The sequence below is a fragment of the Parus major genome, chromosome 5 (genome assembly GCF_001522545.3).
Source record: "Parus major isolate Abel chromosome 5, Parus_major1.1, whole genome shotgun sequence".
Classification (NCBI taxonomy): Eukaryota; Metazoa; Chordata; class Aves; order Passeriformes; family Paridae; genus Parus; species Parus major.
This window is the reverse complement of record NC_031774.1, coordinates 25,898,028-25,924,836: the sequence shown is the minus strand read 5'-3', so window position 1 is coordinate 25,924,836 and position 26,809 is coordinate 25,898,028. Positions and strand designations below refer to the sequence as shown.

Here is a 26,809-nt window from a genome sequence, read left to right as displayed (position 1 = left end):
TAAAATTCTTTGACCAATATGAATAGAATTTATTTAATTCTTTAGGGAGCCTGAGGAAGGAAAATCTAAAGTCTAAATTACTATTTCCCTTATAAACACTATCATCTCCATGAAACTATTGCACTAAGTACAAGAGACCAAGCTACAGAAAGCGTTCCAAGAAAACCCAGTCGGAGTTCTGGATCCCACTGGAATCAGTGCTGGTTGGGAACTTAAACACTTCTCTGGATTTCATTATACCCACCATTCAAAGCCTGTTAGTCATGGAACAGAGTGCTGTTATCTGAAGGAGCAGATTCCTGGGTCAGCCTGCCCACCACGGCACCGAGCGCGCACAATACCCGGATGGGAAGTGTGGCTGGAGGGAAGCTGAGGACTGAAGCTGTAGCAACCAGCTACAGAAGTATTTGATGCTTGCTTGTGTTCTTGTGTTTCCTACTCTTCTGCAAAATACCCTTATGATTTTGCTTAACTGTGCTTGCTGAAACATATTTTCTTTCCAAGCTGAAACATGTTTTTTCATCAGTAGGATTTAAATGAGAAGTTACATAAGTTTTGCAACATTTTTAAACGCTCTCCTCAGTCTAGTGGAGCTAAAACAGATTTGGGGAAACATTCACTAAGAGCTATTTTAGGTTTTACAAGGGAAGCTCAAAAGATTGAAACATGCTTTTCTATGCCAGACAAAAATTTGAGTAAGTTTAAATGTAGATGTTTGTTTCTGAGACAACTATAAATGTCTCACAGCACTTACATACTAACATATCACATTCAACCAGCAGAAAGAATCAGCAAGCATGAGTCTACCTGTGAAAATGAAAGTTATAACCCTAACTATCATTAAAATAACATTATCACACAGGATTTTTACAGCAAAAGGAAAGGATATAATGAATCTCTAGGACAGGAGAGTCCCATAATTATATAATGACCAAAGAGTGATGCATTTCCAGCATTGTCTTTGGAAAACAATCCTGAACTACACACAGGTTCCTGAAGACATCTAGGGAGGAAAGGAATGGGAAGGAAACAATCACACAAAATGCCCCCCTATAGTAAACAAGATTTGTTGCCAAATCAAAATCACTTCCCAAAAAACCCTTAGTAGAAGAGTACAGGGAGACACAACAAAACCACTTTATTGTTTGCAAGTGGTAAAACCCAGGTGCAGACAATCAACATTTTCCTTCTGTGAGACTGAACTAATTCTGCATCAACTTGTGACAGAGGAAATCTACACCTTGTCTCAAAAATGGCAGGAAAAGACACATCACCTCAAGTATTACACTTCTTTGTGGGGTTTTTTTTGGTTTTTGGGGTTTTTTTTGCTTGTTTGTTTTGTTGGGGGTTGTTTGTTTTATTTTCTCTTTTGAATTTGGTATTTCTGGGGGCTGAGGGCTGGTTTTTTGAAGAGTATCACTGCATCTTGACAGTGATGTTTTGGAAAACCATTCTTTTACAGCCATGGAAAATGCATGTAACAAATTTCAAAGATCAGAAAACCTTGCTCAACCTTCTTCTCTTAAATGCCTATAATATTTTAGAATTTCATTTTGTTTCTCACTTCATACTTCGCACATCAAATATTCTGTCCCTGTCCTTAATCCATATTTATTTGTGACCTGTTCTTCCTCTGGTCCCACACAAGTTTTTGATCTTTCTTTCTTTCTCTCTGGCCTGTAACCTTGGTGCCTGGTTCATCTCTCCCTATTTAGAAGGATTTGGCAGATCTGTTTCCTTTCCCTCTTCCTTTGGTGGCTCATAGGTCTGGTTGATTTAGCCAATAAGACTTCCCTTATGGTGTTTCTTGATTTCTCTACTCTGCTTATACACCAACAAATCCAGTTAGAAAAAAAATTGTCTTTAAAACAAGAAGGTAGAATTGCTCATCTGTGAAAGAGGATGAAAACTTCAGCTCAGTATCAACACAAAGTATTCAATTTCCCAGTGAGAAAACAAAAGCAATAAATCCCAAAAAAAAACCAAGGGTCTCCAAAGTGGCTACCTATAAACCACAGGTCACATTGTAAAATTCAGCTTATTTGGAAAATGAATTAATGCTTGTATAGCTGACCTATTTCAAAAATCTTATATTTTGTGAATAATTTATGCAACTTCTAAAGGAAAGATAAGACTTAAAACCACTTACACTGGAAATCTAAATGAAGATTATAAATTACTGAATTATTGTTAGAAAGACTGTATACTTTATATAACTTCATATTTCACCACAGGAGAGAAATAAAGCAACCAGAACTCTGGCTCATATCTATTTCCTTAAATGTTTCAAATGAGAGAATAATCATAACTAAAAGCAGACTACCCATGGATTCCTGAAGCCATCTTCCAAAACCAGCCACTATCCAACAGGTTACATCTGCTAAGCAGCCTGTTTCCCAGACACCAGCAGTAATGGGTCCTTCTTCCAGTAGTCAAAATCAGCTTTGTTTTTAGTTTAGCAAACTTTCCTCTTTTCAGAGACAGAAGGTGGCTTACATTATTTCTGTAATTCCTGTCAAGGAAACTTGCATATATAGATATAATGACATAAGAATTACTTCTTAAATTCAGCCCTAAAAAATATACATACAATAACAGTTCTTAAAAATAATCTATATTTTTGACTTTTTAAAAAATAGTATTTATTTTTGACTTTTTGGTCCAGCTTTTTGAAGAGAAAAGCACTTCTGGTTTCAGCGCTATTAAAAAAATAAAAGCAAAGGCATAGAATCTTTCACATGAGCATTATCAATTTTACTACATTGGTCCAGTTCCTCCTCAATTTACTGTATTTCAAGGTCTGCTTTTCCCAAATTAAAGCGAAAAAATACTTCCCCTACTTTTTTTAAAAAAATGAAAATACTAATGTGAATGTATTGGGAAAAACATACAAGATGGGCAACATGTAGTCCCTTTTTGGAAAACACAAATAAAAGGTGGCAGAGAAAGAACAGTCTTTATAAAAAACAGAACAATGAATCCAAACTCATTTTCCGAACATTTCAAAGCACTTACACATGTGCAGCTTAAGCCTCTTACAAGTGCCTGTGAAGTATTTGACCAAAATATACAGGGAATAAAATGTATTGTGTGTACATGTCTCTGAAATGTAAGAGACAGGAACCTAAAGTGTAGAGTGTTAACATCTGGAAGAAAGTGTAAGAAATATTCAGAGGAGCAGAGTTGTATCTTTAAAATCCCTCTTAAGCACTGGGATTTGCAGCCCCCCCACTATTGTTACACTCTCAGAGAGTCCATAACTGAAGAAGCTGTTAGGACTTGACTTTTATACATCCATCTACAGGGAAAAAAAATAAAAATAGTTTACTAAAAGGACAGCATTCTACAAAAATCAATCTCAAGACAGACACTTTTATCTACTTTTCTTCCTCAATCAATACACCAACCACATATGATAACAGTTGGCAAGACATCTTCAAGGGAAAAGTACTCCAAGGTCAGCTCATGAAAAAAAGCTTTTACAGGATGACAGTGGCACTGGACCTCCTTTGGCTGCTGATAACATCATTGCTGTCAGCTCAACACTGAAACAACGATTCCAAACACGGCATTAGTACAATAAATTCGTTCATGCAGTATAAGAGGGCAGAAAAATGCCCAGAAGTATGGTAAAATTGCTGTATTCCAGCAACCTCTTCTCAAGGATATTTGAAGTACATTTTACTGGTTCTACAATCACAAAGAGTGGCAAAAAGCCCAAGAAATTCCCTCACAACTCCAGGCCTTTCAAAACACTGGTCCGTCTTTTGACTTTTCTTATCTCACATAAGACATCTGCCTAAGGCTCAGTAACCCAGCAGTTACACAGAGTACCAGTGGATGTCCTTTCAGTCAGCATCAGGCACACAAAAAGGAACTACAGCCCATTTCTCAATTTTCTATGGCCCAGGAATTCATGTTTCCCCCTCACTGTTTTTATCAGATAAAACTGTATTGCATGATAACACAAAGTTCTCCACAGCATCTGAAATAGCTACTCAACCCCAGCAAGGACGCTGCAGTGTTTATATTGCATCTTACGTTCTTTTTCAGTCACACTTATATTTAATAACAACAAGAACAAAAATTTACATTTGTAGCCAATATCTGTATTTTCCATTTGGCAGTTCTGATAATTTCTCTCACAGAGTGGAGCTAAAACTGACTTGGCAGGCTGAATTTATCAGCATTTCATCTGCTAAACCATTCCAGCTAGAAAGCCAGCTATATTGTCAACCATTTAAAGATGGAAGCTTCTACTTGTATTATGTGACAAACTCAAAACAAACACAAAATCAAAACAAACAAGAAAATGTAAGCGGGGCTGGGGGGAGCCCAAACAGATCAACATTTAAAGATTTGGTTTTTTACTTCCTAAAACAGAAATTTATCTAGTGCCAAGTACTTCAGAAAGATAATTTAGTTTCTTAAACACAAAATACACTTCCCACGTTCTCCAAGCATCTTCCACACTACTGTACCAGGAAGGAAATAAAGCACAGTCAAGAATTTCACCTACAGTCATGGTAACTGCCAAATGTGACAGCTTTTCAAACACTGACTCCCAAAAGTAGTGTGTGCTCATCACTACCAGAAATACAAATTTTACAGGACTAACTCAGTCTTAAATAAGAATTTCTGTGAAAAACACCACAATTATGGAGGTCAAAATTTCAGGAACAGTTGTACTGACAACAGACAGAAATAAAATTTGTATAATTCTGAAGACAAAACAGCAGTAAAACCTGATTTTAATGGCAAAATATCTATGCTTATACAATGAAATATTTTGATAGCTTTGCTATGCATTGTATACATTTGTAGATTTAATAATTCCTTGTTTATTAACAGAGTCGTTATAACATCGTATTTTAATGCCAAATCCTTCAATCTTTTTTAATCAACCAAAGCTCGGATCTGAAGACAGAGGAAGTCTCCATTAGTTACATGAGATTTCTGATGCTTTATTAAGAAAAGATCTCCTAAAAATACAGTATGAGTAAAATTTTCTACCATTAAAGATGTGATTACTTCACTGCTGATCCTCGCAAAGAATCACCTCAACACTCTTTCTTTCTTTCAGAGCTTTCTCCCTCTAGATCCTCATACTTGATCCTGAAAAAAGTTCTCATTTCTAAGCTAGAGCTCTCAAGTCATCACCATTAATGATCCCTACCAAATTTAACGTAATGAAGGGAAGTGTGCATTGGTTGACAAACAAGGGTGTTGCATTTCTACTACACCTACTTCAGAAAAAAGGACTGAGTACTGTGGTATTGCAAACAAAATAAGAAAAAGATTGGGGCAGAATAGAAAAGGAGATCTCATGCATTCCACATCTCAATATCTTCCTGAAGATGTGGTTATGAAGGACAAAATGGGATGGGAAGGTGGACATGCAGCATCACTCACCATTTCCTGAGATGCATACTTTGGATCTTCAGGATCGACTGACCAGTAGCAGTAGTCAAAGCTGAAGGCCACAGTTTTTTCTCTCGTGTCCCAGCTGCTATCAAGCCTACTGTCAACCTGACAATAAAAGGAAAAAGAAAAATCAAGTCATTCTGAAGCTGACACAAAAAAAAAAAAAGCATTTTCCAAGTTAATGGGAAGTTTATCTAGGATCCATCTTTTGGAAAGGGAAAAGAGTTAAACCTCTTTATTCAATTTTCTTCTTGCTGTTAAGAGTGAGATGGAGACATCCATGACAAACCTGCTAGAGTATTTTTACTGAAGGGCTCATTTACTACAGCCAAGGTTCTCCAAGACACATACAATAGACACAATTCAGCTAATCTTCATAAATTCTATGTATTGGCTGGAAAGCTTTATAAACCTTTTGATATTTCTCTGAAATTCTTCTGCTTCACAGAGAACCATATCACAGAAATGAGGCCCCAATTGATAAGAAGAAAAGAATTTTCTCACTGCATAATTGAATATGCAGGTCTTTTCCCCAATTTCCCTTTGCTTTGTCGTGGTTGCAAGCTAATGCTTCTGTCACTGGGACTGCACAGTTCAAACTCAACCTTTATGGGCTACTAACAATGACAGTGAAGCCTTTCTAGCACAAGAATCAGCAATCACTGAAATTAAAGGATTTGTATAAGTATTTCCATATAATCTTGCCCAAGTGATCTGTAATAAAACAGATAAGCTTATGAACACTCAAAGGAGGAGAGTAATGAGTCAAAACATGCTACAAAACACCATATACACGTAATTTTGATCTCATTGGTAACTTTGTTATAACCTCAACATTCACACTAACTTAAGCAGAAAAAAAACATGCAGGCTCCAGAGCTTTCAAAGATGACGGCTATACTCAGTTTATTCTCATAGGTCTTGGTCTTTTACCAAGGCCTGAAGTCTAGCTTTACACAATTTGCTCTATTTCCTGCAAATCAATTTCACTCTGAGAGGAAATACAAAAGGACAAAAGATACAGGGGTGAAAAAAACGATACAGACGTTAGTAACAGCAAGATATGCAAAAATCCTAAACAATTTACCAGCAGCTTTGAATAATGGCATGCAACAAGGATTGCAGAAGCTTTGATAACCATAACATACAGACAAGGCAACTACCTGTTATGTCCCTTCTCAATTCCTACCCCTCGCCCAAAACACACAAACTAACCCCAAACCAAAATAACCCCTCCCCACACTTCTGCTGCAATAGTTCTAGGGCTGTGCCAATTTAAACTTCTCCCTTAATATTTCTATTAGAATGATCCAATAGCCAAGCAAACAGAGAAAATTATCAGGATGTCAGGATTCTTATATGGGAAAGAGGAGAGAACAAAAAGCGTACCTTTATATTTCTGACTTTCGCCACTTTGTCATCAACTTCTACAACCACTCTTCCTCCTTCTGCTCGCTCTCTGGAAACAGAGCACATTTTAAAAACCCACTTATAATATAAAAAATCAGAAAGGTGCGTGTCAAACTACTGAACTTCAGAAATTTATGTTTACTTCAGCAAACCACAAATCAGAGCTATAAATCAGATACTTCAGATATCAGATACACACAGATAAGACTCTGTGACACGAAACAGCATTTGCAGATCTGCATTCAGGTATCTCAATAGCAAGGGGCTAAAAAAACCCCAAGACTGTGGTGACTGTGGTGATTAAAGAGCTCTGAAGTGTTTTTCCTGAATACATTGTTAGGATTTAATTTCTAGTTAAGAGTTGTTGCTTTGAATTACTTTCACAAGGAAGTAGAGTGGAGCACTGGTAGACTGGCTGTGCTTTGTGGGGTAGGGATCCATGTCACAGACTTGTGAGTCACAAGAGTCCTCAGGTTGCACTGTCTGATTTTTCCCACTTAATCAAAAAAAAAAATAAAAAAATAAAAAAAAGAAGCACCAAACAAACAATAAAACAAAAAAAAACCTGCCATGAAATGTAAAATGGACAGGATTTCCTCAAGTGCAAAGGACCATGCACTCATACATACTGTCTAAATCTGTCATTGGAAGCAGCTGTGACTGGGTACTACAGGCCACTTCCACATCTAAAATAAGTCATGTTAGAAAGGAATGAAAAAAGGAAATGGACAAAGAAAAAACAAAACCACACAAAAAAAAAAAAAACATAAAAAAAAGCCCAAGAAACAAACAAACAAACAAAATCCTCAAATAAAATTCATCTTATTTTTAGGCTGACAGCAGGATAGCTACCTGAAGATAAGGATGCTCTTTATCCTTCTCAAAAATTATAATTAATTTTTTAATACATAGTAGGATAGCATAGAGGAAGAAGATGTTAGTGTCCTGTTTCTCCAACTTTGGTACTGAGAAGCTGAGGACAAGACAAAGATGCTTTATGTTTCCTCTGTATTTTGCTTTATGGTCTGATACTGACAAATCTTGTAAGATTCAACTTTCTGATAAAGTTTTGATGAAGGCTATTAGCTTTGTAAAGTTGTAAGAAATTGGTTTAGAAATAAAAACAATTTTGTCCTTAGTGCAGTTTTGTCAAATTTTATTAATATTAAGGTGAAGACACACTGTCATTTGTGGTTAGATGCATATTACATATATATATATATATCTCCCCTGATAATCAGCTGGATGAGTATCATGAGGTCAGTTAAAAACTAGGCCAGAGAGAACAAGAATTAGAAAATTCAAACCCAGCTGACAACTGCTCAGTCCTGGCCCTAGACCTGTAACAGATTCCTTTATATGTGTGCAGAAGAATTTAATCCCCCACCAATAACAATCTGTCTCCATTGAGGACCCTAATGTCCAGGTGGCCCAAAGTACATCATCCCCTTCATTTGGGTCTCTCCACTAGTCATTTTTTACCCCATGCCTTCTATTCCAAAACAAGATTCAAAACAATGCCTTGGGACACTTAAGGCTTGAAGACAATCACTGTAGCATTTGAACTTTCCAGGCATAAGAGGTTTTAGCACATTCCTGAGCATAACTGTTCCCATTTTGCAGACAGAAGTAATGCTTTACCTTTAAGTCTCTTGCTGCACATTACTGATTTTTGAGGTACCCTCCTTGAGACAGGCTGAACTTGGTATTTCCTGTAGTATAAACTTACATGTGACTCTTCACAGAAAATACAAGGGCAGCTCCCAGAGATTTTAGTTAAGCCAAGAGTATTGAGCTGTTCAGCACATCAGCCACCTGAGCCCCAAGTCAGATCCCAAGAGAAAGGGAAGCACATTATGGAGAGCTGGGTACCAAATGTCCCATTATGTACAGCTGAGTACAGAACAGAGGTCCCATAAGGCTCCCTAAAGAACAAATGAACAAGGAACAGTGCCTGAGGATACAGGCTGGGAGTACCTAAGCTAGAAATGTGCAAGTGATGCACTTAAACCTGGACATATGTAACTTTATAGATGTTTTGACAAGCAAATGCTTTCCAATCTAAGTTACTCAGGGGGCTTTGATATCCATGTATAAATCTCTGCCAGGTGAGCTAATGGACAAAGCTGATGATTACCCTGTACAGTAGATCTGATTTAAGAGGCAATGGGACATTTTAACAGCATTTCACAATAGTTTAAGAACAGCAGAAGACAGAAAACCAGAGGGATCATTTAGGAGAGAGCTTGCTTTTGTTACATATACTCTTTCCCTCACTGCCCAAGTGTGAGCTTGACCCTATCCTGTTTCCCAATCCCATGAGCATCCTTAATTTTCAGTCCTTAATGCTCCAGTTTTACCAGCCAAAATAGTTCACTGAGTTCCTATCCTTCTCCTCCTATGCACACACATCATTCCCTACAGATATGTGCTATGTGTTCTCACTGGCATCATGTCCATCTTGCCCAGGGCATTCTTCAACTGCTCTGCAGGTCTTGTGTCCCTTCTCCTACTGCATTGTAGCTAGTCACTGATGTCTCTGCTCCAAAGATACATAACCCTGCTCCTCCTGTCACGTCTTCCAGTGTCTAACCCAAGTTTACCTGTACATCCCACAAATAAACTGGTGTTTCCTCCTGGACATGTGCTGAGGTCAGCAAACAGATTACTGGGAATAAATCAGAGAGAACACCTTCTTGTCCAGGTCCCATTCCTGGGCTTCCATTGTGACTTGGACAGCACTGAGACCAAGCTATTAAAGCAATGCTCAAACAATGAGGGTTTTTTTACATAAGGGGATGATGCAAGCATGATTTGGTCAACACTAGAGAATTCAAGCTGAGAGAAAGTAGAGCCCTTAAAATTTTTACCTGCTACATTATTACAAGTCTTCACTGAGCATGTTAAAGAGTTTTAATGGTTTAGAACTTGGGCAGAAATGGGTAGATTGAGATGGGAATCACATCAGATTTCAAATTTTAAAATTAATTGTGGAATTCAAATAAGAGGTCCCCCAAAGTAGCTCTTATATGCTTTAAAACGTAATTTCCCATAACCTTATCTCCTGAAGCAGCTGAACTGTTCTGGGTGAAGCTTAAAAATAATTTTAAGTAACCTAGTAAACAGGCTTTCATGAATAGGACATTTGTTCTCAAATGGGTGAAATCTGGAAAAGCTTTTAATAGTTTTAAATGCCAGGGTGTTCTAGTTGCAGAAGTAAGGCAACCCCAACAACAGTGGCCTCAACCCCAGCTATGATAATTACATGAAACTCACTGCCTTCAGTCCACACATTACACATAACCCTATGAAAAAGTGACTTTTCTCAGTGGGTTCTTCTACACCTGATGCTCTCACAGGCTACAGTCATTACTAAAGATTAAGGATAAGGAACAAATTCCAAACATAAAATCTTTGAGATACAAAGAATTTCTGGATCTAAAAAAAATTGGACTGGCATTTACATATCTATTATATTAAAATAAACATAAAATAAACCTGGTAAAACACAATACAAAATTAAATTGCTGCCTTTAACCAGGTATCAAAGATTCCACACTATGCAGCCACAAAGCTTAATGCAGCAATCAAATACCTTCACTTGAGTCACACAAAACAAGAAAGCCACAAGAAGATGGGGACAGAACTAAAACCTTCCTTAGCTCTGAGTGCATATTCACAGCACCCAGACTTTTATCTTAATTCCAGACTGTTGCTGAAAGATGCAATTTCTCTTTGCTGCTCCAACTCCCCACATGTGTTTCTACTTTCTAGCAACCACACACCCATGCAATGACTCATATCAGCTGTGATCAGGAGAAAAAAACCCATACCAAAATAAATAATCAAGGTGTCACAGGACTCTCAAGCCCTTCCACAGCCCTGAGCCCAGCAGTCACACACCCTGCTGAGCCAAAGCAAGAGAAAGGGCAGGAACACGTGGTGGTGGGAATGGAGACCCTTCCCTTCTGCTGCAGCTTACAGCCAGACCAGGGAGCACCAACAAAGCACGAACCTGGAGCTGCCAGCTCTACAGGCATTGGAGCTCCCTGTAAACACACATTTATATCATGCTTCACTTAGGTACAAAACATAGAACCTGGGGAAAGAAAACACAGTTTCCTATCTAAAGCCCAGGAGGAAAAACACTCACAGCTGTTCCAGATATTTTGACCTTAACTCCAAATTGCAAACACTACAAAAGCTCTCTCAGCAAAACCTAAGTTTGTCATTACAGTCTTACACACAAGTGCAACAGTTTGCATTTTAATGATAAAGCAATCCATCATCCTTAGGAATGGGTGCTCCCCATTTCTCCCCAAATTGCTTTCTCCCCACAGGTTTGAAAACTATTATTTGTACCCATAAAAATCAACTTCAAACTTCTCTAGTAACACGTTTAGCTTCTGCCGCTTAGAAGTCACTGTGGTCCTAACATTTAGTTTCCCCATCCTCTCTGCTCCCCACTTCCTGAAAAATGCATGCTGTATTTGGGAAATGCCTCTCCTAAATTATTTTCCATGAAAACGAGTTCTCTGGACAAGGAAAAAGCTGTAGAAACAGCACTTGATGGTGCTTGTCCCAGGGAAGACCTGCATCTTCTCAGTTATAGAAAGCTTTAGAGAAATGCAGACCCAGCAACAGAGCAGTGGCATAAGTACAGAATGGAGTGGCATGGCTGTAATGGGGAGCTACAAGGGAGACCTGGCAGAAAGAAAGCTGCTGCAGCAATCCAGAAAATACAGGCAGTCCAAAGGGAATCTCATACCATTTCCTGTTGCTATGAAAAATAATTTTTGCAGCCAAGATGTAAAGCTAATGCAACCCCCCCAGGGACAAAGAGACTGAAAGAATGAGCCAGTGGGAAAGAATCATGGGAGGTTCAAGACCCCGGAGAGGGACGCTTCCACAGCTTGCTGAATCTCACTGAGATGAGTTCAGACACAGAGCACAGAAGTGCAAGGAGGTATGCAGAGCTGGAGGAAGCAGTGGGTGGAAAGAAAGGGGGAAGTTGTTTTTTCATGCATTCTAAAATTTGCCCACTTCTCCTCCACCCTCTCAAGTAATAGTCAGGCACTTGGAGAACAAAGGAAGCTGACTTGTTTAAAATTGCCTGTTTGTTTTAGGAACGTGTACATGTGATAAAGCAAAAATACTGTAGTCATTGGCAGTAGACATCTCATGCAACAAAACAGCTTTTACAAATATAGGCCAGCAAAGTATTCACCAAAGTTATCAAACATACTAAAGCAAATATATACAACTCAAGTACAAGAAAATTCTTAAATGATTTTTTAAAGAAGCTTCAAAAATAATCCTGCAATGTAATCACTGCAAGTACTTAATGTTTTCCTGCCAGTTCCCACCACTCAAGCTAACTCCAAACCCAATCTCAACCTGTACTGAAGCATAGACCCTGAAGAGTAGTGTGTCAAGAATACCAATCCCTCTCCTCTTGCAAAGGCTCTTCCAGAAAAAAATGTGGCAGGATGTATACCATCAGTTACCCCTGCTGTCTCTTGGACCGTCACTTCCCAGGACATGACCCACACCTGTGGCAGCCTGCAAGTAAGGCAGACATTTACCACCTGTACCTGGGGACACTTTGTGCCACCTAATGACACACCTATGCAATCACCATGCCAGCAGTTTATGCATAATCCTGAAGAAAATCAAGCCCAAGTATTCCCTTGGTCATGAAGTTTAAACATTTCATGGGGAAAACTTCAGTTAGTCAGATTTATCTTTTCATTCCCTTAACAGTATGTTGTTCGGTGTCTCTGGCTCTTGTTTATTAGTAGCCTTGGCAGAAGTGTCTTTGAGAAGCTGCCATCTTTGCACTTCTTGAAAGACTGACCAACCTTGGCCATGGAAACAAAGCAACAAACTATGCAGGGCTTATTCTCATCTTTGCTAGTCTTCAGAGAACATTATCCCAGAAAAATGGGTTGAGGATATACCTATTGGGAGACCAAGGGTGCAATGAGGAGAGCACTAAGAGTCCATGCTGCTCCATCAAAAATTGTAGAGAATATGAAATCTTTCAGCTGTTAGAGCTTCTGCACTCTACTGACATGTCAAGGTACCTCCAGCCACAACTTTTCCAAACACAGCAGCCCTCCACAACACCAGCCTGAGATGTATCTCCTTATACCTGCTGCTGTAACCCATCAGGGTTGAGGTGCTGATGGTATGAATAGCCTCACTTTGGCCAAAGGAGGATTTTTTTTATATGTAAAAATAAAGTATTGACAATCAAGTAAATTTATCTGAGATTCATTTTCAGTGTTTCTCATTATTCTCATTATCCAATACCATTTTGGATATTTCTCTTTAAAGTCAAAACTGTTTCACTGTGTCTTGCAAATGAGAGTGCACAGCTGGTCAGCAGTCCTCTGACCAAATTCAGAACAGATGTTTATAAATAATTCTAAACTCTCTATTGAAGCCAAGTACACAGAGTTCACCAAGACAGCATACTGCTGTATGAGACATGCTGCTCAAGTAATTTTTTGAGCCTACTCCCAGCTGCATGGAGCTTTCATTGGATTTCATAATGCCTAACACAATCTGAAAGTCAAAAAAATCACCAGTTCTAGTGATTACCATTATTCTTGGGTAGTTTCCCTCATTCTCCTTTGCAAATACTATATAGCAATAAAAATATCGGTACTGGGTGCAGATACAAACATGAGTCATCTTCCTCGATGAATCCAAGTCAGAAATACTCCTGATGATACAGCAGTGCTTTGAATTATGGAATAATGGTGTTTTCTTTTTATGCAGAGACATGGAGGAGAGGAGAGAAGAGGAGAGAAAAAAGTCTTTTTCATCTGTCATACCGCCAGCGTTCAAAGAAGCATGAAATAAGGAGGATTTAAAACAAAGCTTCAGTCCAGTCAGTGCAGTTTCATCCACTCTTGATGTCACAGCTGTTTACTGAGGAATGACATAGTATAATTCAGACTTTTGCATCAAAAGGATGCTGTACAGATGCCATGTTTTCCATGCAAACCAGAATGTGGATACAGAAGTTAGTTTTCATTCCTTGAAACCAGCTATTATGTGAATGGCCCACCTAGGGATCAAAACTACAACCCCAGTGTTATCAGCACCATGCTCTGATCTACTGAGCTCATCTCAGGGTCATGCAGAGTTCTGCTCTTTTATGAAACTAGAAAGTCTGCCCTTTACCAAACTTAGAAAACTTGGTTCATGCAACTTCAAGAAAAATACATCTGGGAAAAGCTGCTGATGCAGTACCCTTACAAAGTCACAGATGTGTCTTATGGAAACCACCTGCTAATGCCAAGAGAAAAGAGCAGCCACCTGGATAGCCTACGTGAAACTAAATAATAGGCTAAGTAAAAGAAAATAACTAATTTAACAGAGGGAGGAAAATATGTCGATACAACCTTAGCAGGATACACAAATGTTAAGAGACATTTGTTTGGAGAGGGACTTTCTTTATAAAAGCAAAATTAAAATCTCAACTTTTCTTTTAAAAATCCTGTCTGTGCTGTGGAAAATAAGTTTGAAATCACGAGCAGTGCATAAACAATGCAGTTCATACAGATTTTGAGACAGCAAAAGACTCTTGGAGACCTGAGACTGGTCTTTCCCACCATGCTTTTCCCCAAAGCCCATGTTTAACCGAGGAACAGCACTCACTCAACTATCACAGCAGATAAAAGTAGATAAAAGTCTGCCATTTCTCTATGTGTTAGAGAGCAACAGCACCAAAGTCACCAGGAATATATATATATGAAAATATACAAGGAGAACAACAAATTCCAATCTGCTGTTGCTTTAATTTTATTTTGATAAAGCATTTAACTTATGTTATGCATAAGATTCAAGGAATGTTTTCTACAAAATTTTTTGCAAGTTATCACTCTTGTCAGCAGTAGAACACATTGCTATATCTAAATTCTTGTGGTTACACATGAACATGTAGAATAGCTGAGAGCACAGTCTATAAAACAGCAATAAGTCTCCCTTGCAAAATAATCTTTTCTTTGTTTACTATAATGTGATTACAAAGAACAAAGGAGATAGACCACTGCAGAGCCTAGTTGAAAAAGTAAAAACCAACTGTAATTTACTTTGCATGTTAAAATGATCTGAAAGTAATTATATTTTTCCACATAGCTTTTACTTTGAATAGATTTTAAATACTCACATCGTGATACACACGTCATTTGAGATTCTTTCTCAGCTATTCAGTGGAGCTATGATCAGCACACTGCCCAGGTCAGCCTCCCACACCAAGCCATTTTCTGGAAACTCTGAGTGAGACACTCCCTAAAATTCCCTCCCAGGCATAGGCTTGCTCACCTGAGTTCTCAGGACCTCAAACTTAACTCCTCTTTCCCATCCTTTCCTCAGGCTTCATTAACTGCTGCATTCCAGGAAGGCAATTAGAGGAATAGTTCATGAAGAGCAGCAAAAATGAGGAAAACAACTGTTGCAGCTCAGACTGTGATAGTAAACACCTGCACAGCTGGAAGTATGCTTCAGCTTTGCCACCTGGGACTACCCAGACATTTATTTGATGCTTTCATTTGCCAGAGTGTGGAGGACAAGGCCAAGAACTGAAGGGACTGGGGAATACATAGCTGGCCAGGAGGCTTCAGGTTACAGCTCAGAAACAATGCAAAGCAGAAAAAAGGCAAAGGGCAGCTTTTGGATCAATTAATCTGTTTAGCAACTCTTTCGGGTGACTGTGAGGGTCATAGAGAATGGGAAAGTTCATTTATGAGTTAGTAAAGACACCAGAAAAGACTCTCCCAAATAAGAGCTCTCTCCCAGATCAGAGAAACAGCTGAAAAGTGGAGATGATATTTTCAACAGCATAATATATCTTATGTTTTGCTTGGTCCTGCACAAGTAACTCTCACACTTCAGGGTACTATCCCTGAAGCAAAGTACTTTAAAGTTTAAAAAGCCTCACAAGGCAACTTGGATGCCCCAGTGTCAAATTTTGAACTAACAACGCTATAACTTTACAAGTGAACCAAAGAAATTTGCTGTGAATGATTTTACCCAGGTCTCAATCCACAATTCATGAAGGAATGCAATGTCTTCTAGTCACTAGACCATGCTAAGAAAAGAATTCTACAGAAATGCATGAGAATCTTAATTGTGGTATAGAGAAGTTTTTTTTTAAAGTTCTTTCCTATCTCTGAGCTATGTAGCAGCTCTCAAACTACGCTTTGATAAGGGACTGAATCCCAGACACACACAAATGAGCTGAGACCAGCTGGATGGAGGGTACAAGATGTAGTGGATCAGGGAGGGAAAGGCATGAGGCAGCTGTGCTCCATCCTGGTCCCCACATGACACTGCCCTGATCATGTGGGTCACTCCTCTCCCAGAGAGTCCCATGCACAAACAGCCCTCCCTCTCTCTTCTTACATGACACGGCTGAGATTCTCAATAAGAGCAATCAGCAGCCCCAAGCAGGTACTAGAATCATCGTTGGTTATCACAGCAAAGGGACAAACACGTTTGAATCTAGCAGCACATAAAGACTAGCATTTTATTCAGCTGGCCTACGTAAAAAAGTGAAAGGACATGTCCAACACAGCAGGGGTTTCTGTGGCATACAGACACCCAACACAGTATTAAGAGAGTTATCCAGGCACAAGGAGAGCCCTGGACATGGTACTGAAATACTTGAATACTTTCTCAGCCAGTCACACCATTTCCAAGTCTGGAGGATAAGGTCTCCTATCACAGCACCACACTGCAGACTGCAGTGTTGGCATCCTCCACAGAGCAATCAAAAAAGAAAGAGGAACAACATTCCCAGTTCACATAGTTACATGCTAGCATTCAAAGTGTTTCCATCAACAGCTTCTGACTGACAGCCAAAAATAACATTACACTTTCCTTACAAAAGTCTGACATCCAAGATTAAGATTAGACCAAGCATTAAGACGTCTGGAAATAAACCATAAAGGGATTTCATCACTTCCCAGCTCCTTTTTAATACCTGATTATTACCTATGGCTATAGACAATTTAATGCACCCATTCCGGCTTCCATATTTCATTCTAAGGGAGAAACATATTTACACAGAGCAAGTATCCATGTAAACACAAAGTAACAAATCTTTTTTAGTATGAAGAATAGTAAATGTCTAATAAAGATTTTTAAATATTACTCCAGGGAAAATATTTGACTGAATTTACACCCGACACTGTATTTTGGTGATAAAAAAATCATTTAGTCTGTTAGAGAATGACTAATAGCATTATGAATATCACTGGCTACAGGCTGTTCAAACTTTAGGCAGTGGAAGTGCAGTAGTTCTGCATTTTGTGTAACCATGCTTGCTTTATATCTGTCATGGATTATTTGACCACAGGAGTTCTCTGTCAAAGAATGAGCTGTGATGGTTGCCATACAGACCCAGAACAAAAAGACCACTCTTTGCCTTATGCTAAAGAATAAGAATTTTTACAGCTCCTGAATGAACATTTTTTAACATCTGAATTTTCAGATGCAAAACCACGGTTCATCTGCAACTGTAAATTAAATGAAGAGCAGCAATGAGGAAGTTCATATGATAGCCTAGAAACAACCAGCTGACCCCATGGGTTCTAGCCTTTGCCTGCAGCTTTCCAGCTTCTGGTACTCTTAAAAGCCAGATTTAGTATTTTTGGCTGAAATGGAGAGTGTACAAATTACAGTACTTCAATTCAGTTGAACTGAAATTTTTACTGCAGGAAGTCTCCCTTTTTAAAACACCTAAAACATCATAGAAGCTGTGGCAATACGGGTACCCTGTTGGGGCAATTGCAGAGTGTGTGTATAGAGATAGCAAGAGGTTTGTGTGATAACAGCATGGAAACAATATAAGAAGCTTGAAGAGAACAGACCTTTAAGCCCACTTAGAGTTTTTTTCCAATGTCTATCAAGTTTACTCAAAGCCTTCATATATTTAGTATTTGCCCCTAAGTTATTACATTTGATCAATTTTGTTCAAGGCTAGAAAGAAAGTTCTCATGTCAGAGCCTTCACAGAGAATATACAACCACTTCCTCTTCCCATTTATAAAATACAAAAAATCCATCTTAAAATGCTTCTGCTGAGGCAGCACAGTAGAAGGTGCAACTGGTCTGTTGCTTTTGGGGTCAGACACCATGAGATTGATCTCTGCCTCCCTTCCCATCCCATCTGTTTCACCATCACGAGTTGAGTAGATGGAATTAATTACCAGTTTCTCCCTGCATTATCCCCTGAGTTTCCACTCTCATCTTCATACAAACATTTCTGTTTCAGCCTCAGATTAATTCCTCCCATGTGCAAGAAGCTGCCCACCTCTCTAACCTTACTTTCCTCTCCAAACTACATCCCTCACCAAACAGCTGGCCCACACTGCCTACATCAAAGGTTTTCCTGTTTATCACACCTTATCTGACAGTTACAGGTGCTGTTTATTGCTATAATGACCTGTTCACTGTTATGCACTATTTAAAGCAGCCCACGCAGGAAAAACATTAATACAGATGTGGTACAACATTCCTCACCAAGCAGATCTAGTGAGAGGGAAGATAATGATAACAATCAAATAATATATTCACCACTAAGGCAACACCAAGCAATAAAAGGTTAAACTTAGCTTACTTCAATGCTGTAGCTCTTCTTAAAATTGGCCAGATAATAATTTAATAGATAATATCTATTAAATTCTGTTCCATTCACAGCTGTTCAACAAATCAGACCTATATAACCCAAGCACGATTTTAAACAAAATTGTGCACAGAGTATCTTTAAAATCAGTTAGCTTTGACATAAAGGCAAAATGTGGTGAAAACCTGTAAATTAATTTGCACACTTCCCTTTCTATTAATACTAGCAGGCTCATTTTGGGTGGGATTTTTCATTTTCTTCAAAAGTCTCTAGAGTATTTTTTTGAAAATAAAATAAAAAATCCGTAGCCAAATAAGAACAAAAGAGTCCAAAATATGCTAGTGTACTGCTGGCTAAATGACTAGGCTAGTTTTCTGGCTGGGCAAATCTTCAAAAATCATTTTCTCTACTGCATGAAAGAGTTATTTATCACAAAAGTCCGTGCAGTCAGAAAACACGAGGGACTCGTGCCAAAAAGAAAGGCAGCATCAAATCCATGACTGGCCCTTAGAGCTTGTACCACTTTTCAAGCCATTCCTGTTGGGAGTGCTATAGCATTTCTCTAACAGGAGGAGCAAATTACCAGCCGCTGACATTTGGGCTGCTCACTTTTTCTCCTTTTCCGCCCCGAATTTCCAAAGTCTGCACGGTTTTAAGCATGTGTTATATACAAATAACACCAGAGCATTGTGCTACGGCATCTTCTTTTTTTTTGTGGGAGTTGTCTTCAAGCTGTAATATGTAGCTTTTGGGATTTCCATTGGAGCCAAGCAAGCCGGGGAGGGAGCGGAGCTGGGCGACAATGGGAATATCCGGCTCTGCCTCCCACTGGAAAAAACAGCAACAGAAGGGGAAGGGAAGATTCCTGGACACCGCATGACAATTGTCCTGTTTTGGGGGAGCTCAGGAAGAAGGAAGTCAGCCTAACAGCCCCACTGGGTGACCTTTCCAAGCAAACTTTCCAAGCTATTTAGCGAGGCGGCGGGAGGCTGCCACTCCTCCTGCCGTACCGCCGAGCTCCCCAGGTCCTGCTGTCCCTGTCTGAGCCGCGGCTGAGCCGCTCCAGGGCGGCGATCCCGGCCCGGCTGCCGGCACCGGCGGCCCCCGCTCCCCCGGCCAGCAGAGCCTCCCGCCGCGCCCCGCCGCGCCCCGCCGCACCTTTTGCTCAGAGGCCGGACCCGCACGGCGACCTTGACGTTGGCCATGGCTCGGCTGAGGGCCGGCAGCCCCGGCCCCGCATCCCGCGGGACGGGGAGGAGCGGGAGGAGCGGGAGGAGCGGGAGGAGCGGGAGGAGCGGGAGGAGCGGAGCCGCCCCGCCGGGAAGGGCAGGGCAGGGCAGGAGAGCCCGGCCCAGGCAGCCCCGTGAGGGGCGCAGGGGAAGTTCCCCCGGCCGAGAGCAGGCGCTTGGGGAAAGGCTGCCCGGAGCTGCCGTGCGCAGCTTCTCCAGCACCCGAACCGCGCGTTTAGCCTGAGACAGGAGAGCGGCACCCCAAAAAGGCCTGTTTGAACCTCTTTTACCCAAGAGTTCAACGTCGCCAGCACGATGAAGGGTGCTGCCCTTAAAGCGCTCACCAGGGACCAGCCCTGTAATCCCTCCACATTCTTTTGACAGGAATTTAGGGAAGGCAAGTATCCCCTCCTTATTAGTGCTAAAGGAAAGGTCTCAAGTGTTTTAGATTTCTTTGGAAACGTCCAGTCTTCATGTGGGTCGTACTTAAGAGCTGAAAGAAAATTTTGAAACTTCCAAAGAACTTTAATTGAAATAAATATCTAGTTGTTGCACTGGTGGAAGTTTTGTATTTAAGAGTAATATAAAAATCACGGAAAGTATTTTAAAAATTTCTTTCAGAATACTGTCACTGTCAGCTGCTGATGTTACAGGAAGATGCAAGAGCAAGTAGCATTGGCATAAAAAAGATGCAAGGCTCAATAGGCAGGTCCTATTTGATTTTGACAATTCCATTTGCCAATGCAAATTTTTAAATGGACTCCTGGTTTTGCATTTCAAAATATGATAAACTGAGCTATATTTAAATATATATGAGAGTTTAAGAATCCTATGTTGTTTTTATATTTAAACAACTTCTGTTTAACTTTTAACTGCTTTAAGTATAGTTATATTTTCATGAGACAGTTTGCCTTAAACTCCAGAAATGTTATAGCAAAATGAAAAAGGCACCATATTTCAGAACTTTTCCTAAGTGAAGAATGGGATAGATCCTTGGGACCCAATACTCCATTCACCACAGAGGTGCTAAAATGAGTACCTACAAGCTGTGAATCATTGTATACTTCAATGGATTTATCCCTTGAAATCACACTAAAGAATTAATTGACACATCACAGGCAAATGGCAATTATCTAAACTCTACCAACTCCACAGTCAACTCTTCAAAAGTAGATACAGTAAAAGAAGAAAATATGCACAACTCTTTGGGATATGGCAAGACCACGTATTTCAAAGAATTACAATGAACAAACTGACTAGAATGTTTCCATTGTGATCTAAAATGATTAAACTACAACAGTTTTAGTGTCTGGTCTAAATCATCACTGTAAGACAGAGCGAGAGTCTAAACCTAGAATAGGTTTCTATATAGAAATTCTATATATAGAAAATCTGTATAGAATTCTATATTGGTTTTATAGAATAGGATTACTCACAGAAATCACAGAATCAATTAGGTTGGAAATGACTCATTGAATCCAACCTATGATCACCTATTGTTCTGTTTTCTCCTGTGTCACAGAATGTGCAAAGCATTTTCATTAAAAATGTCAGGTTCTCTGCAGTTGTGTGGAAAACCCTAATTTCCACTTCTGAAACAACAGAGGCATGAGACTTTGGACTCAAGTCCTGTAATGACATATAGCAAGTGTTGACCCAAAGACCCCATTAATGCCTGTTGCATAAATGCTGTTTATATTTTTACAGTCTACCTAGTGATATCCTGCTTAAACCTAATTAAAATTGTTTCTGTCCTCTTCTCAATGGGAGCAGAGAGGAACATCAGCTATAGCTTACATAGTACACTAGAGAACTGTTACATTGGATGTCTTGTCATCACATTCTGCAGAATGGTTACAAAGATTAAAAAGAGATTCTCAGAAAATTTCAAATATAAAATAGACCAAATACAAGTAAGTAATAATAGAGTGGCCTCAACAAAACCAAAGATTTCTTCCTTAATTCTGCTTTATGTGCAATAGTCAGATAAACTTGTGAACTTTGTGGTACTGAGCCACCCAGTGGTTACTCTGAAAAAGCAAAATGCTCTTATTTCAGCAACAGAAATCAACAGGTTGGATTTTCACATAACAAATGATACAAGAGGAGAAAGGAATACATCTGCACCACTTCAGTCTACTCCATATCCTGAATATAAACCCTCCAAAGACAACCAACTATACTGGTTTATAGATGTCCTGCCAGTGACATTGCACCAACCTGTCTCCTCATGAGGGGTACAAACTGGGACAACCAATGCTTTTGATAAACTGTCAATCTTACTCATGGTACAAGAGTTTTATTCCGAGTGGGACACCAAAAACAGGGCAAGTACCAGAAAAAGAAAATCTGAAGAATATATTATCACTATCATTGAAGAATTTCCTGCTTTCCCACAAAACCACATCAGTCATAACAAACTGTAATTTAAAACTAGTTTAATTTCTTGACTGAAACTCCTATGGAAGCACAAGCTTGGAAGTAATACTTTGCTCTATAATTTTAATTATAGGACTTTATAACAATATTAAAAGCAAGAAACAGAGCTTTTGAAATCTAGTACTTTTATTAAAGTTTTATGGCAACATACAAAATACAGTGTTTTATCAAGATGCTTACAAAAATTAATAAAGATACTATAGCAAGTGCAAAAAAAAAATATCAAAACAATTTTCCATTGAAGATACAGGCTCCAAGGGACTCTTATCCAACTATTTTAAAAAGGAACTTCTCAGTATTGTCTTCCTATAAACTACTGCTCATTGTCCTTTTTTTTAGTAAATAGTTGGAGAACTGTTACTTAATAACAGAAATATAACTACCTATGAAGTCTCTGTTGGATTAAAAGACATCTCTGTTGCAGTTTTCACAAGAAGACCTTAAGAATGTAGTTCTTTGAGTAGTCCTCCTACTTGAGGAAAATTATTTGTTAGGCTAAAGATAAGCCAAAGTCCAAGTCAGCAGTATTGCATACATTGTTAGAATATACTTCCTTTTGCAGTTCTTCCCATTTCAGTATTTGCTCTGTCAGCTCCTCCAACTCTATCATGAGCACCTTTGTTTTTGACAAAGTGGTGTCCTGAAACAGAAAAGGGTTGGATTTAATCTCTGTATATCCTGCCAGTCTATCAGGACATAGAAGTAACCTAAACAATCAAACTGCATTGCATTCTTCATGCTGGAGAAGACAGCAGGTTCAGTTCTTTCACTACTCACCATATTGCTCATCATGTGTGGTACCTGAGGGATGCTTCTCACAGACTGCAAATGGCTTTCAAGCTTCTCAATGAAAGTCACAGCCTCAGCCAACAACTCTACTATACATCTGTAACCAAAAATGAGCTCAAAACTTGTGCTAAACAACAAGAATTTAATACTTTTAAGTTCTTTTTTCATTGCCCTACTTTTCTTAGTCCCCTTTTCCAGCTTTATGCAAATTTTTAACCATCTTAATTAATTTTTCTACAATTACACTTTTTGTATGGCCTTTAGCAATAAGCAGGGCAGGAATTACAAAGTGAATAGCCACTCCTTCAGTACCTGGGCTAGATTTTTAGACTGTAAGAAGAAGGACTATAATTGTAAAACATACACTATGCATGTCTGAGAATCATTCACATTTAATTCTAAGCAAGCAACAGTGGAAGGAAGATACCCAGTGCTAAAGTAACAACTGTTTGGGAGAAGTATAACAAATCCAGCATTTAGCACATTTGTTTAAAACAATTCATCACAATTTGCTCTGTAGACTTCTAAAGACAAGACAAATAACCTAAGTAAATATTCATAAAATACGTATCACTATCTTTCTATTAATTTATCAATGCTTAAAGTACCAGCTTTTAGCTGAGGTTCTGCTACCATTTTTTACATCTATTTTTATCAGTGGAAAAATTATTGGGAACATAAGATTCTTATTGTCTGTTAGTTCAAATTGGGACTCAAGAAAACCAGAAAAAATATTTTCGTTGTGCCTACTTGTGAAAAGCAGCCTCAATAGGCAGGCTTTCTTCACATCTGTGTTTGATCAACCTCTTTCTGAGGTCCCTCTTCTCTTTCAGAATGGCTTCCAAGTGCCTGTTCATGTCTTGCAAAATCTCGCACTTTTTCCCTATAAAATAAAATTGCAATGTTGAACCTAATCTCCTGCTAAAAAACAAAGCAAAATTTCTCCTGAAGACAGAAAGAAAAATACTGATCTACTGCAGTGGACAGTTTACATTCAAGAGACATTAATCAGAATGGCTTTTGTTGGAGCATATATGATTTAGTATCAACATGCACTCAAAATCACAATACCTACTTTTCAGAGATAGAGATAATTGTTTTACATTATCTATAATTTAAAGTAAATTCTCTATGGGATGAAGTCAACTATACCATAGCAATGAAATATCACAACAGATTTCACTAGTCTAGCACAAGAGTAGCAAACTAGAAAGTTTTTTAAGTACACATAAAATCAGAGTGGACAAAATGTGCAATTATAATAAATCAATGCACATGCTCCCTAAGTGCTAAATTAAAAATGTAATAAGTTTAGGGGGATAGAGATGCAACAGAAATACACTGAGTTTCTGGAAAGGAAGCAGAATAGGACATGCAGGCCAATGGTTGCTGATGATCTCAGAACTGATGATCCACTGACCCTGGGAAGCTAACCACACCTCCCACACTGTTTTGGAGAATGAGTTACACATGCAGCTTCTATGAGACAGTAGAAAGTGCAAGTTCAAATAGTATGGAAACATGCTTTAGGTGTTAATAAAACACCTCCCACCTTGAACAAGTTATTCAGAGATGACTGCTGCAATAACTTCTAGAAGGGTTATGTACTCAGATGAAACATTAATCTGCATCTAACTTAAGACTCCTCATTTTTCTACAGTACAACCTCACTTACCTAAGTAAAAAGGGTGAGTAATGTCTGCTGTCTCATTCTCCAACTGCATCATTTCTATTTTCAATTTTATCTACAACGATAATAACATCAAATGAAAATGCATTTTTAACTTACTTATTCAGACATTGTTGACTCTCTTGGGGTGGAGGAGGAAGTGGAAAGGGAGAAAGCAGCAGCACAGGGAGAACATGTGTGTGAAAGAGAGCAAGCATTAGCTCAAGAACATGTTACCCTGCTCCCTGGAGAGTTTCCACTACTTGGTGGGGATTTTGTGGTCAATAAGAAAAAGACTGTTTAAAAACACCAACATAAATGATTTGGAGATATGTGCTGGAAAAGACAGATCTTGCAATTCATTCCTAAACCACAGAACTTATGACAGAATGGCTTGGGTTGAAAGGGCCCTTAAAAATCATCTAGTTACAAGCCCCTGCCAATAGGCAGGGATATCACCCATTAGACCAGGTAGCTCAGAGCCTCTCTAACCTAGCTCTGAACACCTTCAGGGATGGGGCATGCACAACTTCTCTAGACAATTTGTTCCAGTGTCTCACCACCCTCACAGTAAAGAATTTTTTCCTAATGTTTAATCTAATCTAATCTAATCTAATCTAATCTAATCTAATCTAATCTAATCTAATCTAATCTCTTTTCTTTTACTTTAAAGCCATTCCCCCTTGTCCCACCATTATCTGCTTGTGAAAAAAGTCACTCTCCCTCTTTTCTTAAACCCTCTTTAAGTACTGGATGGCTGCTGAACAATCCCTGCTCTCTCAGTCTGTTTTTGTAGGAGAGGTGTTCCAGCCCTTGGACCATCTTCATGGCCTTCCTCAGGAACTGCTTCAAGAGGGTTCACTTCTTTCCTGTCCTGAGGATCCCAGATCTGGACACAGCACTCCAGGTGGGGTCTCACAAGGACAGAAGACAAGAATCCCCTTCCTGGCCCTGTTGGCCACACTACTTTTGATGCAGCCCAGGATGTGGTTGGTTTTCTGGGCTGTGACTGCACATTGCCACGTCATGTCCAACTTTTCATCCACAAGAAACCCCAAGTCTTTCTCCACAGTGCTGCTCCCAATGAGTTCATCTCCTAGTTTGTACTCACATCTGGGATTGCCCTGACCCAGGTGCAGGACCCCACATTTGGTCTTGAGCCTCATGAGGTTCTTGTGAGCCTATTTACTTCTCACGCTTGTCCAGTCCCTCTGGATGGTATCCCAATCTTCTGCTGTGTCCAGTGCTCTTCTCCTGCCAATTCCTTAATCACCGAATAGTCTACCCTTCAAACCCATGTCCCTCCTATTTATATCTCTTACAAAGCAGTTTCATAGTCTATGTACTGTCTAAACCAACATTGTAAAATAAAAGGCAACAGCCAATTAAGGCAGTATGAAATGTCTGAGGTTACCACCCGCTAACCAACAATATTGCCTATAAAGAGACACTTTTTTGTGTCCTGAAGTCAACTACAAGTTGTTCTTTATTGTTCAGTTTCTTCAAAAAACTTCAGGTAACACTTTAGTCAAAGGTATAGCCTGCTGAATCCTTCTACTTAAACTTCTGTTTCATAGTTTTGTTTTATGACAATTCAGGCCACTGGGGGAAAAAAAGTGCCACCCATTAAACAGCTGAATTGTTAACAAAATCCTCAAAACATGAAACAACATGGCATGTGGCAGTCTGGTATTTCATTGGGGCCCTGTATTATCTCCAAGTATACCTGTATTATATCCAGGTATATACAGTGAGTGTACACTGACAATAGTAAAGGCTGTACCTCATTGATTTCAGCTTCCATGTTCACCATTTTTTCCATCTCTGAGAATTTCGGAAAACATGACATTCTTCTGCAAGTTAAATCCAAGGTCTCCTTTGAAAGTAAAACAACAGGAAAAACGCAATCAGCAGCACGAACGTACCAAGCAAATGCTCCATAAAGGCTTTTTACAGTCCAGAGCTGTTCCTCTCCCGCGCTCCACAACACAGCGCCCTTCACGAGAGCAACGAGAACCGCGCGGCGCTATCCCGGCGGCCCAGGCGGTACCGGCCGCACGGCTCCCATCTCTGCCCGGCCGGTACCGGCCGCACGGCTCCCATCTCTGCCCGGGCGGTACCGGCCGCACGGCTCCCATCTCTGCCCGGCCGGTACCGGCCGCACGGCTCCCATCTCTGCCCGGCCGGTACCGGCCGCACGGCTCCCATC

General features: G+C 39.5%; 2 protein-coding genes across 2 annotated transcripts in view; both read right to left on the bottom strand.

Annotated features, from left to right (window-relative positions):
* STARD9 (StAR related lipid transfer domain containing 9) overlaps positions 1–19,719 on the bottom strand; it is a 98,849-nt gene extending 79,130 nt beyond the window's left edge. The window contains exons 1-3 of the mRNA XM_015630255.3: positions 19,633–19,719; positions 6,814–6,883; positions 5,413–5,529 (exon numbers count right to left, since the gene is read on the bottom strand). Of these exons, the coding sequence (XP_015485741.1) occupies positions 5,413–5,529; positions 6,814–6,883; positions 19,633–19,679 (234 nt within the window). The 5' untranslated portion in view covers positions 19,680–19,719. The remainder of the gene's footprint in view (positions 1–5,412; positions 5,530–6,813; positions 6,884–19,632) is intronic.
* A 2,531-nt stretch (positions 19,720–22,250) lies between these two features.
* Positions 22,251–26,808, bottom strand: HAUS2 (HAUS augmin like complex subunit 2). Its single transcript, XM_015629677.1, has 6 exons — positions 26,686–26,808; positions 26,384–26,626; positions 24,607–24,676; positions 23,682–23,814; positions 22,920–23,028; positions 22,251–22,782 (listed from the first exon to the last, which is right to left on the bottom strand). Exons 1-6 carry the CDS (start codon positions 26,806–26,808, stop codon positions 22,633–22,635), a joined length of 828 nt encoding a protein of 275 aa, XP_015485163.1. The 3' UTR covers positions 22,251–22,632.
* Position 26,809: the final 1 nt, after the last annotated feature.

What these genes read in the sequence shown, in the direction of transcription:
- HAUS2 (XM_015629677.1), bottom strand. Translation starts at nt 26,808, where the DNA reads ATGGGAGCCGTGCGGCCGGTACCGGCCGGGCAGAGATGGGAGCCGTGC. An exon ending in TGGAAGCTGAAATCAATGAG is followed by an intron (nt 24,677 to 26,383) that starts GTACAGCCTTTA and finishes TTATCGTTGTAG; the next exon opens with ATAAAATTGAAAATAGAAAT. An exon ending in TACTCACCCTTTTTACTTAG is followed by an intron (nt 23,815 to 24,606) that starts GTAAGTGAGGTT and finishes TTTATTTTATAG; the next exon opens with GGAAAAAGTGCGAGATTTTG.